The following is a 17,411-nucleotide window of genomic DNA, read 5'->3' as shown; positions in this document are numbered from 1 at the left end:
CAATAACATTAAAGGGGGAAGCCAACAGATTATTATGAGTAGTTCTGCTTCCACGTATCTCTCTTTCATAGACTGGAGCTGAGATTTACTTGGTGGAATTAAAAAAGGAAGGGCCATTGCAAGTAAAACTCTTGTAGCAGGGCTGCTCCTGGACCTCAGTGCTTGCTGTAATGCATTCAAGAGGTTTTACTCATAGATCAGCGAGAATAGGAATCCAACCTTTGTTGCCTCATTGGGTAGATATGCTGAGAGCTTCAGATAAAGCAAGAAAGAGGTGTCAGTGTATTAAATACTGTACTAACACTAACTGGGAACTCCAAAGAGAATATTCCTGGAAATTCAGTGTTGGATATTTATGGAATGGGAATGGATGAATCTTAGATATGGATTGATTTGGTAGTACCCTGGCTACATATGTTCTCAATCAAGGAAGGTCTGACCTTAATCTGAAATACTATTAAGAAGTTAAACAGCACTGTGGAATATAACACTGAGATTTTAAACACCAATTAAGGCTCACATGTGTAGTGTCCACAGTTTACATTTAGCTTCTTGTCTATATCAAATATTAATGTTTGCAGTTAATGGTGAACTACATGATTAGCAGAATTATGCAGTATAACTCTGGCTGGACTATACCACTGCATACAGCAAGTAAGAGATCTTACAACAACACCCTCTCAATAGAAACACAAAGCAAGCTACAGTGGAAGTTTTCTGTGTGTAGAAAACTAGCAGGGGTAAAATGGAGGAACAACTCTCCCCTTCATCTAGAGTCTGAAGTACTAAGACTAGCAAGAGGTGTGCCATGTGAGTCTGCTGGGCATGAATCTGTTTTTAGAGGGATGGTACCAAAATCAAGTTGAATCTCATTGTCATTGTACCTGTCTACAAGATTGTTCTTATTTAAAACTGAAATCATGGAATTTGGACAACTAATGAAATGGCTAAAGACATAAAATGAAGCATCCAAAAAAATCTAACCAGGCTGCATCCAAACTGGAGAAATAATCCAGCTTGGCACTGCTGCTTTAACTGCCCTGACTCAAGGCTATGGAATTCTGGGAATTGGAGTTTGTTGTGGGGCCCAGAGTGGTTTGCTCCGCTCTGGGCCCCACAACAAACTCCAACTCCCAGAATTCCATAGCCTTGAGTCAGGGCAGTTAAAGCAGTGCCAAACCGGATTATTTATCCAGTGTGGATGCAACCCCAGTATACTTATTTCAACCAGTTGACACTATAATCAAGTAAAGTGGTGATACACCACCATTCATCAGGAAATAAATCAGTTACTATGAAAGTACAATCTGTGAACAAAAATACATGGGGAAAAAATTGAAAGGATGTGCTATGAGAGGTGGTTTGGGAAGCTGGGTATTTTATAGCATTGAGCCATGGCAGTTAAGGCGAGGTCAAACTGCATTAATTCTTCAGTATAGATCAGGGGTAGGCAACCTTTTTGAGCCAGGGGCCGGGTTGCTGTCCCTCAGACAACTGGGGGGCCGAAGCCAAAAAATAAATAATTAAATAGTGTGTGTATATATATATATATATATATATATATATATACCGGGACAAATGTAGGACACTTTTAAAAAAAAAAAATCGAGGCCACGTGAAAAAATTTGCTGATTTTTAATTTTTTTTTAATATAAATGCATGTTTCTGAGGCTTCTATAGACAATTGCCCCTGCTTGCCCCCCTTGCCCGCCACTTGCCCCCACTTGCTCCCCCTTGCCCCCCCTTACCACCCCTTGCCCGCCACTTGCCTGCCTCCTCCTGATAGGCCAAAGGCCCCGCGCCCTCACACAAAAGGCCAAAGGCCCCGGCGGCAAACGGCGGCAGGACCGGGCTGGGGCCGGTCCCAAGGCCTCGCCGGGCCGCATCTGGCCCGCGGGCCGTAGGTTGCCTACCCCTAGTATAGATGCAGCCTAGGACACAGAGCGATGCATTCAAACTACAGGAAAAGAGAGTCTATTTGAACACTAGGAAGAGCTTCCTGATGGTAAGAGCTGTTTGGCAGTGGAATATGCTGCCTCCAAGTGTGGCGGAGACTCCTTCTTTGGAGGTTTTTACACAGAGGCTGGATGGCCATCTGTCAAGAGGGCTTTGATTGTGTATTACTGCATGGCAAGGAATTGGACTGGAACACCTCTTCCAGTTCTATGATTCTATGTGATCTCTTCCAACTCTATGATTCTATGAAAGGCCAAATAGGCCAACGTGCTAAAATATTTTGCTCAGTGAAAAAGTCTATTTGCTTTTTAGAATTGACAATGGAAATACTGGTCTACCTCAGAATATCCTCAAGGGAAAACACTGTGCCTACATTCTGAAAACATCTACCTATCAATGTACTTCCCTATGTTTATCTTCTTTTGAAAAAAGGTTAACAAACCAAAAAATGATATATTTGCCAAATAATCACTGGTTATCAGTATGTGCACCAGTGAGTATTCTCTAGAAGAAAGCACAGAGAATATAAGCATTATACCAATTTGAACTGCTTGTACTTATTTTATCAAGTATTCACTTTGTTGGATTTGACTTCCATTAAAAATATACAATCATGGCAGCACCAAGGCTCATGGGTAAAATGCTTCCTGGGCCCAGAAAGATTTTGCAGGCCAAGCTAGCTTATATCATAGCTAAGCTCTTGACAACATTCAGTGAAATAGAACTATGACTGGTGATGGTCTCTGGTGGGAAGGTATGAGAATCCAAAACTTTTTGTGTGTGCTAAAGTTGGTATTCTGTTGATTCAGGATAAGCACTAGAGAGAACCATCCTGAAAAGCAGAAAGTGACAGAGCAAGTGATGTGATTGCTGGGAAAACCCAGAACATTTATAGAAAGGCTGCATCTGAAATGGGTGCAAAAAAAAGGTCATCAAATTTAGCCCAAGGGTTAGCTTAGTCACACAGAGTGTTTCCATCACATCTACTCTGGTGAGTAGTCTAGCTCATCATTTGAAATTAGTGCATCTGAGTTCTGTTTGTGTTTGCCTTTGCTTTTTGATTTGCTACTTGTCCGACTGCTCTCCTTTGTTTCTGACATCTGCTGGTAAGAGAAACCTTTGTCATCGGCAGGATCCCAGTCCTGGTAGTTTTCACTCTCAGCGTAAGCAAAGCCATCTTCAACGGAGAAAGGATCAACATCGACATCATAGCGTTGGTATGTACTCTGATGTAAAGCTTCTTCTCGAGCGGTGATTTCCAGTGTGCTGTTCCATATGCCATAGCCAAAATAAATCAGCAGACCTGGGGGAAAGAGAGGAGACTCTGGCTGGTAAATGTCTATTGATACAATAGGAGTTTTTAATGCATTCTAGGTAACCAAACAAGAAACAGTTTAAGACTTAACAGATCTATCAATACTGCCGCAGAAACTGAGCTGGTATCTATAATTCACATGTGGAATAGACATGTGGCACACAAGTTCTAAAACTATCTTGAGTACATTGTTCCTGCTCTTCCCACAAGAGCTCTATTTCTAAAATATGTTTTATCTATTAGGCTTTTCAGCTGTACAGAAAAGTAGTATGGGAGAAAAAGTTGAAAAATGTAGGAAAACTACAAATTGCACTGTGCTTTCACTGTTCCTTAGTTTCATATATCTAGGGTTTTCACTGGAACATTAGTAAGTAACAAACACAGTCTATAGTGTATAAAAATATGATAAACACAAAGTCTTGGAAGTCTTGGAAGAAAGTTCCATATTTTTTAAACTATGTCTTTCCTCCCAAGATTAGAAAGAAGAGAAGAATGGGAAAATAAGAAGCAAAGCAGTAGAGGAAGATCACATGTAAATCAGTGATATTTCTTTTCATTTTAAAAATAACTAGCAGATTTTCCTTTATATTTTTATTGTATTCTGCTGTAGTGTCACATAGGTCTTCCACCCAAAGGGCCACCCTATGTTACTCTAGTCTCAGATGTTTCCAGGATATTCATCAGTTACCCACTGATATTATATTATGATGAAGTCAAGTGATGTCATCAAAATTCATCAATCAAAAGTACTTCAGCTATAGTTTTTGGTGAATTGTTACAAATATACTGGGAGAGGCAGCTGATGGCTTTGTCCATAGCAGGCCAATCTCTACTGGATTTTGTCAGAAACTACTATCAGTTTTGTGGAAGCTATCCAAGGTGTCACAGCAATTTGCTAACTAAGCTCCAGTAAATTCAGAAGTAGCTCCTGTAAAATATAGCACATATTCCACTCTCTGAAGCAATAGAGTTATCAGCTGCCTCTGCATACTGTTTTCAAACATTTGCATTCAAGACTTACCCACAAAACACCAGACAGCAAAACGGATCCATGTGATCTTTGAGAGTTTCAGCATGAGATAGATGTTCACCAGCATAGCAAAGGCAGGGACAAAAGGCAGACAAGGAGCCATGTAAGGGAGCTTTTTTGGGTTCTCTGGCTGTTGGAGAATGACAAACACCAGCACAACAATCAGCAGGACCATCAGTACCACTAGAAGAATTGCCCACCAACTTTGGTCATAGAGATAGTCCACCCCAAAAATGATGAAAGAGCAGAAGATGAACATGAGAACAAACAGCAAGAGCACACAGGTGGTAACAGTCTGGCCAGTAGCTGCTGTGGGACGATCCATTTTCCCAGGTAGCCCAAGGTGAATCCTCATAGTGTAGTACCGTGGTCCTATTAGTTTCTTTAGCTTGATAAGGTAGATATTTTCAGATTCATCTGCTTCTATTCCTGAAGTCATGTCAACTGTACCGTAGTTGGGGTGGTTGACATTGTAAGTCGTCTTATCTGACTTTCCAATGAGCATCTCATTGTCACCCAAGGATGGAAGGTTCTTTGCACCACATGTGTTGGTCGGTGGGCCTGCAAATTCCTCTCCTTCACTCACTGGAGAGCAAACTTCTTTCTCACAGTCTGCTAAAATCCCTTCCTTCTTCTTTGTATGCTCTTCAGATAGAAATTTGACAAAACCATCAATGTCACTCTCTGGCTGGTACCGGAGAAGTAGGACACAGACAGAGACCAAAGTGTACGCAAGCAGTGTGCCAATGGACATCATCTCTATCAGGTCCCTCAAGCTTACCAGCAAGGAGAGTAGTGCTGCAAGAAATCCTGAGACAATGCAAGCTACTACAGGGGTCTCAGTGTAAGAACTTACATGGGACAAGAATCTATAGGAGAAAGAATGAAAATTAAAATTGACCGTACATATATCTTCTATACTATCATTCAAAGTATCTGTTGGACTGCCATGCTATTCTAATTCACATGCTTGATCTCAGACTCAGCAAAGTTCATGTGTTAGCCAATGGGACCAAAATGAAGACTACAGTAAATTTCTGGACCCCATCCATCAACAACCTTAGGTGCCTCAAATAGCTGTATTTATTTTTTGGTCTAGAATGCAAGTTTATGAACTGAATTCAACCAAACCTAATATCTACAGACAGACTGTCATCCCAAATATTTTTGTACGAGTTGAGTACCAATCAGCAAACTTTTTTTTTTAAAAAAATAGTGATTTTGATCCATTTTGCATGGAACATGATATGAAAAGTATTTTAAAAATTGCAGTCACAGCTAGTCAAACTTACATTTTATCTAACTCCTAAAGGAACTTTTCAAAGTCATGCTGGGCAACACTGGGTAAATTTATCCACGCACCTACACATGTGCAATAATTCCCTGATGTAAACCAATAGGCAGTACAAGAAATTGCATGGTGTATTGTAATTCAAGAGGAAACCCCTAAAAACTCTCACATGGGATGTGTGTGATAGTCATAATTGCACTCCCATCTCAGAATGCCTTACTGAATAATGTTGACAGGACATAAATGTGTCCTTTCCTATACTTTCTCCAATTGTATTCTTTTGCCTTACTTTATTCACTTATAGTAAGCAATTTAGGGCAGCAAAACTAATTTTGTTTAGAGCAATCCTAGAGAAAAGGGTGGATGAATAATTTGGAGTGTACACCTATTTCCAGCACCTGGACATTTCAGTAATAAAGTACTGAAATGAAGCACTCAAATACTGAAGGATGATATTGTATTCTGATCCACTGCTTTTATATACTCTTGTGGCAATAGACAATGGATTTTAGTTCCCAGTATCACAAACAATGTTTATGAAGCCATGGAGTGATGCTGTGTCATATGATTTTGTCTGAGTATTTCCTAGCTCCTGTGGGTTATACATGGATTCTGACTTGCATTAAGTCAGAGTTCCCAGTTACATCTGGAAACTGGTATAGTGATGGATTTTAAATCTGGATTATAAACAAGAACTTGGTTTATTTTCATGATTAACTGAGATGAAATCAAAGTTCCATGATTCAGTTGTACTGAATTGCTCTGCCTTAATGCAAACCAGGATTAACTCACCAAACCTGGTAGGCAATGGAAGCAAGGGAGAAGTGAAGGAATATCATGTAGCTATGACACTTGCCCACAGCTTCACAAACCATATCATATATCATAAATGACTATACTAATGATCACTTGCCCTTTTATTGAAAGTTGTTTACACATGCTCCTCTAATGCATCACTACAAAGGAGGACAAAATGGGCCACAGATTTGCATAAAATTGAATGTATTCATTTATATGTATAGATGCCAATTTAGAAATAATTGCAATTATCTTAGAATTGTATTTCACCACTGTAGGAAAGGGCAGGACTGGATAACGTGTCACTGGTAGCTGGTGGCTCTCAAGTCAATGGGACAGTGAATGTGCTCAGCATGTTAGTCTTAATTTTAAAAGTAATATCTATGGTCTTGATGGGGCTCAGGACCCTGGGTAGCTCTCTTACCTGAAGCATTGCAACCACCAGCCCTGGCATCATCTCATGTGTCTGCTCAGTCTGCTATCCAGGTGATGAAGGTTGATAGGCTTTCTATTGGTTGTTTATCTTAAAACTAGAGTTGGACTGGTTTTGTTGCGGTAAGCCTTCAAGTCATTGAAGGCTTACCGCAACTCTATGGCAACTCTAAGGTGAACCTATCATGTTGTATTCTGGGGCTGAGAAGGTTGTAACTTGCCCAAGATCACCAAGTGGGTTTCTATAGCCAAGCGGGGAATTGAACCCCCAAAATTCCAGAGACCTAGTTGGACTGGACAGCCCTTCAAATAGAGCATTGTCCACTGGCAGCCTTTCATCTAGAGGGCTGTCTCCATAAAATACAACAGCTGATGTGCAAAGCCCTTTGAATCTGACAGTGATAATGAATATAATGACAGTAACAACAACCAGATGTTCCAGTGCCTCTTTTCTTACTGGCTCTGGTTAGATGAAACTTACCTGAAGAGAAGTCCATCACCAGCCATTGCATAAATGACACGAGGCATGGGGAAGAGGGAGCCTAACAAGCTCACAGTCAAACCAGCTACAGAACCAATGGCAACGATGAATTTAGCAGCATAGAATCCATGAGCTGCAAACATTTCCATCAGTGGGGATTCAGTATCAATCTCATTGTATGGCACCATCAGAGTTAAAATAATGCTCACCTAATGCAAGGATGGAGACGAGAGGGGAGGAGTTAGAAAGGGCAGAGTTTTGTGCTTTGCCAAAACATCAACGTACTGGCTTTTGAGATGTTTAAATTCCCAGATATCAGCACTGGAAAAGGCATCTCTTGAAAAGTCACTGACACTCAAGGTAGACAGAATGGGATGAGATGAACCATCATTCTGACCAATATAAGGTAGCTTCTCATCAATCCGTTTGCATAAGCAAAGACCACTTTGGATAAGCTGCAAGGGCTCAGTCGTATACACCAGAGGTATGAATTGTCTGGCTTTCCAGATGTTGAATGGCAAGTTCCAAGAGTCCTAGCCTGCATAGACAATAATGAAGAATGCTGGGAGTTGCAATCCAGCAACCAATGGAGGGCTGCACAAGTCCCACTCCTGCTATACGAAGTAGACATATATAGAATTGCAGTGTAGGAAGTTCAGCATGAGCATAAAGCATGGTCAGTGGGCACCTCCAATTATTTTCTGTATACTGCAGTCCCCATAATCCCTGAGCATTGCTTTGGCTGGCTAAGGCACATAAGAGTTGTAGGTTACCCCTGGCATTAAGAGAGATTAATGAAACAAAATTGCTTAGAAGATATATATTTGAAGATAAAAATAGTGGAGGGTTTCTTTGTCTCTACCTTGTCCTCTGATAAAATGAAACCAAGGAAAACCCTAAGGACAAATTGCCTCTGTAGCTATAGACTATTTGTACTGTGGCTTCATTTGTCTGAAATGAATCCTATAGTCATTGGCTGAGCTGCCGAGATGTAGAATGTCTATGAATATTCCAACAGATGATATTTCTTTTTAAAGAACTGTCGGCTCACAAAGCTGAGGAATAGATGGGGCTGTTGGGGTGGAGTGCAGAATGCAGCATAGAGAGTAGTAAGGATGCAGCACTATCACAACAGTAGTTAACTGTTAGGCACACAATATACATGGCATGAGTGGGAGCAGTATGTGAATGGGGGACGAGAGTAGTATTTGTATTGTATTTCAGTAATGGGGTGGGTGTGTGAGGGAGGGAGGGAGGGAGGGAGGGAGGGAGAGAGAATATGAAAGAAGAATGGACACAAATATAACAGATTATAAACAGCAAGCTCACTCTGCTCTTGGTCAGAAATTCTACTGCCTGACGAGAGACAATTAATGGGGTCCCTTCCTTGCTCCCCACCCCTCCTCAAGGTTGACCTAGTTATTTTGACTCCTGAGGCAAAATATCTCACAAGTATCTTTTCCTCCTCCCTGGCAATCAAACTAAAGCAATAATGAATAACCATCTATATGCCACACTTTCCTGATATCCAAAGCCAGTTATTTATTAAACCAATCAAAAACAACTGGCTCAAAGCATGACATCAGTCTGGGCTACAAGAATCAGATGGGTCAGTATTTCTACCAAATGCATATCCTTCAACTGTCTCAATTTGGGACATGATTAATCTTCTGTTACTCCACTTTTCCAGCTGCTTTAAAAATGTACCAGTATTTCTCTCTTCCTACCACCTTTCCCCTTTGTCCTCAGCTCACTTCCATGGGTGCAAACTTAAGGTCAAAGGGCAAAAGTAGTTTGCACTCCATTAATAGCTGAGGAATAGGACAGAAGAGGGCAGAATCTTGCCCTTCCCTGCAGCATTTCCTGGTTTGTGTGTTCTTTAGCCATGTTTACAATATGATGATGTTGCTTGGCCACATGTTCCCCAGTTTTCATCTTTGAAAAGTTGGAAAGTATGCAACTGCAATTAAATAAATAAAAAAATTGGGTATGTTGGGCCAACAGATATGTTGATAATGGGGAGTTGGATTGCTGGTCATGATATTCCCCCTTCCCTCCAAAATCAATACCCATAACATAAAAAAACACCCTGGACATTTCTTGCTTGTTGCACATACTGGCTGGTGTGCATAACCTTGTTTTGAGTTGTGGATAATCATGTTTTTGCAGATGTTATCTGTGCGTATTGGGAAGGATGCTTTGGTGCCTTGCATTATGTCATAATCTTAACAACAAACATAATGAATGTCAGCATTAGTATTTTCATACTGCACGAGTTGGAGGGAAGAGACATTGATAAATATACGGTATATACTCAACTATATCACTTTCATGTATATGTCGAGAGCAGGTTTTGAGACCAAAATTATGGATTTTGATATGACCCATTGGTAAATTGAGGGTAAAACGTAGGGGCAAGTAACAAAAGATGTAAAGGGCAAAGCAAAGGAAAACTGCCAAGATTCTGGCAAAGCATAACTGTTTGTGTTCACCCTAAAGGCTGGATGAATGAGGAAAGAACTGCAGTAAAGGTGGCTGTAGTATATGTGGGGGACATTAACAGGTGCAAGTGGGGCTAATAAAATATGCACATGTCAAAAAGGTAAAGCAAATGGCAACTACATTAGCAGTGATTATAGCCTTTAATTTTAACTTGATAACTTTGCCTGATTTTAACACAGAAAAGCTTACAAAACTTACAAACATACACAAATGTCTTCTTCAAAGCCTGATTCTTTTCAGTGCTCCTTTTGAAAGGAAACACCAAAGAGCTGCCACCATTGCCCTTTCCCCACCTAGGATTTTAAAAAGGTTAGAAGGGGCACTGCAGCACAGAGAGCAGAAAGGGTCAGTGATTCTTTTAGGTGCTCCTGGGACACCTAAAGGCTCTTACCTTTTGTTACTCTACTCAGAAAGGAGAATGGTTTCTTTTTTAATATATAAGAGTTAAAGTACATTGACCCATGGATCAGTCGACAGAGAGGTTTTTTTGACTAAAATTTCTAGGCTTGTACATGAGGATATACAGTAATCATTTGGGGAGATACTTCTTGGCTCATTGCTTCCATTTTTAGCCACCATATTATCTCTAAGGGGAGAATGGTTCTGAGCAGAACTTTGAAATATGTTACTTACAGACACATAAGCTGTCAGGCACGTGACCAGTGAGGCAGTGATGGCATAAGGGATGGAAGTGTTGGGACTTTTTGCTTCTTCTCCGGTGGTGGCAATGATGTCAAATCCAATGAAGGCATAGAAACAAGTGGCTGCACCTTGTAGAACCTGCAAAGCAGATAACATAGTGCTAGATTACATGTTAAGGGCCATCCTCTTGAATTTCACAGGATGTAGCCATGTCAGCTGAAGTGAAATCATTGTGCTATAACTGTGTAGTGTGAAAAGGCCCTAGGCCAAAGTGGATATTTATATCCTTTACTCATCCGCAGAGAAAACCAGGTTTCTTTCTCCATATGGTAGTTAACCCAAATCCGTTCAAATTCCCAGTGGAACTTTTCAGCTAATACATATACAAGAAACATCAACAACTTGGCAGTACGAGGAAAGAAAGCAAACACTTCAGGGCCTTCTGCTTTCTTTTTACTGTCAAGCAGCCAAACCAAATATCAGCTCAGTCTCTTCATTTTATAAGAGAAATAATACTGGTGCTTAGTTTTTTTGCTGCAAAGACCAGATGCATACTAAGAAGTAAAAAAAAAAAAACCCACTAAAAAAAAAAACATCAGCAGGATTCAACTCAAAGGAAGTGTAAACAAATCCTAGTGATTTCAGTGATAAAAATTGCATGTCTCCATGAGATTTTGGCTTGTTTTTTGAATTTTCAGACTGCAAGTTTCTGTTTCAATTATTTTTTTTAAAATACTATTTAATCTGATTACATTGTTCAGTTTGTTATTCAAAAGACCTCACTGATTATACCCTGACAACTACTGATATGTGGCAGCTTTGCAATATTCCTCAGTCAATCAATCAATCAATCAGTCAATCCATCCATCAATTTCTTTTCCTCTGAAATCCATGACACTATCTAAAACATCAGTTTTGGGTGCACTTTCTGTAAATATAATGATGTTTATTTCTGAACAGACTTATGTAAAGTCATGCTGTAGTAGATTTTAACTACAGTGGACCCTTATTATATGCTGGGGTTTGGTTCCAAGATCCAAGATATTGTGGATAACAAAATCTGTGTATGCTCAAGTCCCATTAAATATAATGACATAGCAAAATGGTGTCCGTTATAAAAAATGGAAAATCAAGGTTTGATATTTGAAATTTATACTTTTTTCAAACCGTGTATGCTTGAATCCATGTATAAAAAATCCATGTATAACCGACTGTAGTTTGTGTAAATTTTATGTATTTTGAACAGTGTATATTGTTCTGCTTTTCTCCAAAGAGAGGAAAACAAGAGTCAAGGTCATTTAGATGAGAAAGAATGCTACTGTTCTTGTTTTGAAACAAATCTACAAATGCTGGAAAAGAATGGTAGGTATTTGCGGGGAGAATAACAAATTGTGTCAGGGAATATACAACATGCAAAGATCACCCCGAAATCTCCAAATTACAGTTGTGTGTGTGTGTGTGTGTATCTTTAACATACTGGATCAGCATGAGACACGTCTGACATTTCCTTTTCAGAGAAAATGATGTCAGGAAGTAATGCAATGTCACTTCATTTATGCAATTAATTTTGTATTACAAAAATCTTATTTGTAGATGCACATGAACAATTCATTTCCATCTCTGTGATGTGGAATTTTAAAAAGTTGGTCAGCATGTTTGGTTCCTCTGTGCTTTTACTGTTAATAAAAGACTTATACTCCAAGGTTTGAAAGATAAACTTTCACCATCCATCACTCAACAGTCAGAAGATCTTACTGCTTTAACTGCACCTGAAGGGTTTTATAGAGATGTCAATTTCAAGAAAATTTATTTTGGGACTTCTGTGCCTAGGCCCATCTTAAGAGCTGGGCAGCATGAATCCCTGCATGCATATGCACAGCCAAATCTGTAACCAAATGAGCAACTGAACTGCACAACCAGAATATTACTGCCAATTTTGGCACGGGCAGACAGATGTATATCAACTGAGGATGTGCAACTGCATGCACAATAGCAATGTATGTGAATTTCCACATCTTCAGCCTTGAACTGAATTAAGATCTCGCATATAGTTCAAAAATGTCTAACTGCTTTTGATTGTCAGGCTTTTAGGCTGATAATGTCAACAGGGTATATCTCTAAGGTAGGAGGGGCAGGCTTCAGACTTGTTATGGGATGTACTTCTGTTTTCTGCTAGAACCTAGCAGCCTCTCAACTAGGACCTGTTACAGTGCCATGTGTATGCAGCTGTATCCAAAAGGAACAGAATGAAAAAAATAATAGGTGCCTCAGAGCAGATGCTTTACCAAGGCTTTTGTGATGAGTAACATACCTTGAAAAGGTTACATGTTTGGATTACAGCTCTCAGAACTCCCAGCTGCCATGCTGGTTGGCGGATTTGGGGAGTAGCAATCAAGAAATCTCTGATCAGTAGCAAAGCCAAGGCCACAAATCCTTTCACAGAATGGGATCAACTGGTAAATCTTGCTTGAGGCCAAACATTATTTGGCCTAAAATCTATTATTAGTCCCAACTAGAGTAGAGTCATTTAATCATTTGAATTTATATATATGTTTTCATTCTTCAACAACTGATTTGTGGGGATTCATTGGAGTTGAGAGTAAGCAACGGGATTCCAAGCCTTTGTCACAAACTGTTCTGTGCGTCTGCCTCAAGCTTCATAACAGTTGCTGTGAGTCAACTGGACTAGAAATTCTTCCTGTAACCTATGTGAACTGTGCAGAAATGTTCAAATTGATCCCAGTTTACCTGAAGCCCATCTTTGCTGTGAGACACTCACCCCTGACCATCCAAATGGCAAGAACTGCCCTTCAGCCCAGTTTTCTCCATTGACATATACAAGTCCAGCAATCATGATGAAGACCCAAACAGCCAGGTTAATCACGTTGAGGACGTTGTTGAATCCGACAGAATTTTTCACACCCAGAGCAACAATGATCGTTACAACAACAGCAATGACCAGAGCTAGGAGATCTGGATATGATTCTTCACCTTTACCTGCAAAAAAAAGTAAAGCATTATGCAGAACTTGGGACATCTAGAAAGAAGCCAAAGAATGGCTTTGTTGGAAACTGACAATTTATGAAATTCCAAGGATTTAGTGAGGAATCGCCATCCTTTTCTTCATATTTAATGGTAGATTTACATGATTCTGGCTTGGAGCCAGACTTTGATGTATTCTGTGTAGACCCACGTCAATCAATGGGACTTAAGTTAGTCGTGACTAACATGTAATGTCGGTTTCAATGGATCTACTTGTATGATAAGTTCAGCTCAAACCTTTGAAAAGTTACATTTTTGAACTACAATTCCAAGGAACCCCCAGCCAGAAAGCAAATTTGTGGGGTTTTTTTTTAACCAAAAAATCTGGAAGTTTCATCATCTCTTTCACCTCAGCACCTTAACTCCTGGTGCTTTGATACAGTGCCATTCTATGGTAATTTTCTTGACTTTCTGGATTCCAATTACAAGAAAAGTGATTGCATATAAGCATTAGGAAGAACTTCCAGACTGTAAGAATAGGACTAGCTCAGAAGGTGGTGGACTTTCCTTCTTTGAAGTCCTTTAAATTGAGGATAATTGACTAGCTTTCGAAAGTACTTTAGCTGTGTAGTTTCTGTATAGTAGAGGGCCTAGATAGCCCTCACAGTCTCTTCTAACTCTGTGATGCTTTGACACTATGAGCCCTCCAAACTGTCATACTATAGATCCCATAATCCTCAGCCAGCATGGCTATGAGTGGAAGCTATGGGCCAACATATCTAGTTCTGAGGCACTAGTTGTGAGGAGGCTACTCTAGAGAATTTTAGAAATCTAAAAGGTGATTAGACCAAGTTCTCAACATTGCTTGGTGCACCAAGGTAGATTGTTTTTAGGTTGAGGTCTGTGGTGGTTTCTGCCATGGTGTTGGATCTGGCAGCAGCTGTCCAAGAATGATAGGTGGACATACTTTGAAGTGAGATGTGCAAGTATTTCCCTCTGCAGGATACATCTGTATTCACTGAAGAAAGCCATAAATGGATTATTCAACCTGTTCTCATTCAGCACTGGTCACTATAGGAGACACAAGTGCATTGAGGATCAACACAAGTTGAACTACTCTGCACAGTGACTAGTAATGCTGAAACAGGGCACATAGCACTTGAAATTAGAGCCATCTTAACTCTCTTTAGTTTTCAACCATAATTTAGTTGCCTTTCAGAGACAAATAGCAGTGTAGAAAAGTTGTTTTTAAAACATTTCAATTGCCATAATCAGGCCTGGAGTCATTGCATAGCACATATTGAAGCTAATTCTTACCTAGCCCATTTAAAGTCCCAACGCTGTCAATCATCCAGTGACTGATGGTGTGATTGGCCAAGGAGTCAAACATGCTGCTCAGAGCACTGGCACCTGCTGCTGTGCCAATAAGATATTCCAGGATTAGGTTCCATCCAATGAAAAATGCCACAAACTCTCCTACTGTGACATAGCTATAAGTGTAGGCAGAGCCAGTGGTCTTTGGAACCCGCACACCAAACTCAGCATAGCAGACCCCTGGGCAAAGAAAAACACAGGAAAGGTGTGAAACCCTATAGCAATGTGGGAAGAAAGAAAATGGCTTGTAATACACAACATAAATAAACAAATAAACAAACACAAATAAAAATAATCCAGAGCAAAACACTATGTTGTTATAAGCATAAAAAGGACACAGTCCTTAAATCTAGCAAAACATCAACATCCTTTCACTGAAATGTGCCTTGGAATTTTCATTGCAATGTAACTCTTTTCATCAACACTATTTACACACTGAGCCAGTGTGGTGTAGTGGTGTGAGTGTTAGGCCAGGGCTCTGGAAGATCAAGTTTCAAACTCACACTTGGTCAGGGAAACCCATCTGATGACCCTGGGCAAGTCACACTCTGTCAGTCTTAGAGGAAGGCAATGGCAACCCTCCTGTGAAGAAATGTTGCCAAGTAAACTCTAAATTGGAGTCAACCTGAAATAACAATAGCATTTGCTCACATTCTTTCCTCCCTCTTTCTGTTCTTTTCACATTCTGTTTTTGATTGAAAAATCTGAAGGAACAGAGATCTGTCTATCTTGTCTGTGTAACACTGATGGGATCCTGTGTACTGACACGATTCAAATTGTGAACTGTTTAACAAAAGTTTGATAACACACGTTAAAGGAAAAAATCAATGGATTCTTTATCCTATGGCTTGAAAATATTAAAAAAAATATACATTTCAAAAAGCAAGCATTGATTTTGCCATTTTATATAAGTGACACCATTTTACTACACCATTTTATTTAATGAGGCTTGGGCATATACAGTCTTGGAACCAAACCCCAGCAGATATCAAGGGCCCAATGTATAATAAAACTAGTAGCTTTGTTCACCCAAACCATAAAAACTGTAGGAGAGGGGGAGAAGAGAGACCTTCTTCCTAGTACTCTCCTCTTGTTCTCCTTCTGCCAATCTCTTGACCCTTGCCCAGAGAAAAGGGACACCAAAGCATGCAGATAGTAGCAGCCCTTACATTCTCCTGTTCGCTCAAGACAGTTGCAGTGCAATCCCTCTGGGCCAAAGAAAGTGGGTGAGCAGGAGGCAAGAGGAGCAACAAGAAAGCTGGACTCCATTGGGAGCTCTTGCTGATATGTGGGTCTTGGCAGATTCCCAGCAATGCCAACCCCTGACGCCATCCCTGTAAGTTTATTTTATTTTATTTTTATCCTGTTTTTCTTACAATTTGGGAGTTATTGCACTGATGTTCCAACTTCTTTCTACAACATAATTCAAAGTAGCAATCATGGAGATCAGGCATTCAGGCAGTGACTAGATCCAGATTTGTTTAACTTTTAAAAAGTCACAGCATTATGTGCTTTCAATCAATACTCTGGGACCTGGAGAAGGATATTTATTTGTTATGAACATGATCGCTTTCTTCAGATTGTCAAGATACTTGAATTCAGTGTTAGCAAGCAACATTCTTGGGCAGTCACTGGGGTTTAGCAAGAGCTTTGAAAAAATACACCTCTCATAATCCCATAGTCATGTTGGCTGGTATTTTTTGGGAGCTGTGGTCCAAAAGAGTAGCATTCCTAAGGAGTTTATCACACTGGGGCTAATTTCGGCATTAAAGAGAGATGAAAGCACATTTAAAGAATCCCACAAATAAGGCAAAAATGGCAAGTGATTGCACAAATGATAATCACAAACAATTGCACAAATAAAGTGACATCGGAAATGAATTGTCACTGAAATCCCCAAAAGTAAAAAGATGCATGTTAATGCTCCCTTGTGACCACTTTAATGGCAGGTTTTATGTGACGTTGTGTGAAATCGTTTCATGTAATTACGTGATTTTCTGGGATATTCGCGGGATAAACTCTCAATCTCTTTCATGTGATAAACTCATAAATTCTTGAATTGCTCCCTGCTCCAGCTGACTCCTTCTCTGGGTTATACCAATAAGCTATTATTTACATTTCTAAATGTGCTCAGTTTTACTCTGTATTTTCTTTGTGGAAAGTAATACCTCCTCAGGAAATGCTGTTTCTGCACAGAAAATGCAAATTTTACACAGAATTATGTTAGTTTGCAATTGGAACTTTCTCGCACCGAGAAGAAAATTGCTACAATTTCTTATTTTTTTCCTCAAGAAAAAAAATAGTGAAGAATTACATCCCAATCTTAAATCATCCCAAATTATATTTAGTTCTGCTTGGGATGCTTAACAACACTTGGTTTTGAATCTGAAACTTTAAAGACTCTATGTACTGTAATAATAAAATATTAACTTTAAAGGCATCACTGTAACTGGCCCTTTCCGAACAATCCTTCTCTGGGTCGATAGTGGTAGACTTGTTACTTATTCAAAGCTGTTTCTTCTCTCCTGTTCTGACAGGCAGATTGTTATTAATGTCAATGGAGGCAACACCATCCCTGACTGTCAAAAATACTCTGAAAATAGAGTGC

The 17,411-nt window shown here is 39.8% G+C and overlaps 1 protein-coding gene across 1 annotated transcript in view; it reads right to left on the bottom strand.

Moving 5' to 3' along the window:
* Window positions 1–1,923: 1,923 nt before the first annotated feature.
* SLC7A14 (solute carrier family 7 member 14) overlaps window positions 1,924–17,411 on the bottom strand; it is a 57,197-nt gene continuing 41,709 nt past the window's right edge. The window contains exons 3-8 of the mRNA XM_089508858.1: window positions 14,747–14,983; window positions 13,227–13,444; window positions 10,439–10,585; window positions 7,304–7,512; window positions 4,293–5,170; window positions 1,924–3,259 (exon numbers count right to left, since the gene is read on the bottom strand). Of these exons, the coding sequence (XP_089364984.1) occupies window positions 2,940–3,259; window positions 4,293–5,170; window positions 7,304–7,512; window positions 10,439–10,585; window positions 13,227–13,444; window positions 14,747–14,983 (2,009 nt within the window). The 3' untranslated portion in view covers window positions 1,924–2,939. The remainder of the gene's footprint in view (window positions 3,260–4,292; window positions 5,171–7,303; window positions 7,513–10,438; window positions 10,586–13,226; window positions 13,445–14,746; window positions 14,984–17,411) is intronic.

Source organism: Sceloporus occidentalis, unplaced genomic scaffold, assembly GCF_023333645.1.
Source record: "Sceloporus occidentalis isolate IW3139 unplaced genomic scaffold, rSceOcc1.0.p SCAF_2, whole genome shotgun sequence".
NCBI lineage: Eukaryota > Metazoa > Chordata > Lepidosauria > Squamata > Phrynosomatidae > Sceloporus > Sceloporus occidentalis.
Note: the sequence above shows the minus strand (reverse complement) of the source record. Positions and strands in the feature narration are given on the sequence as shown.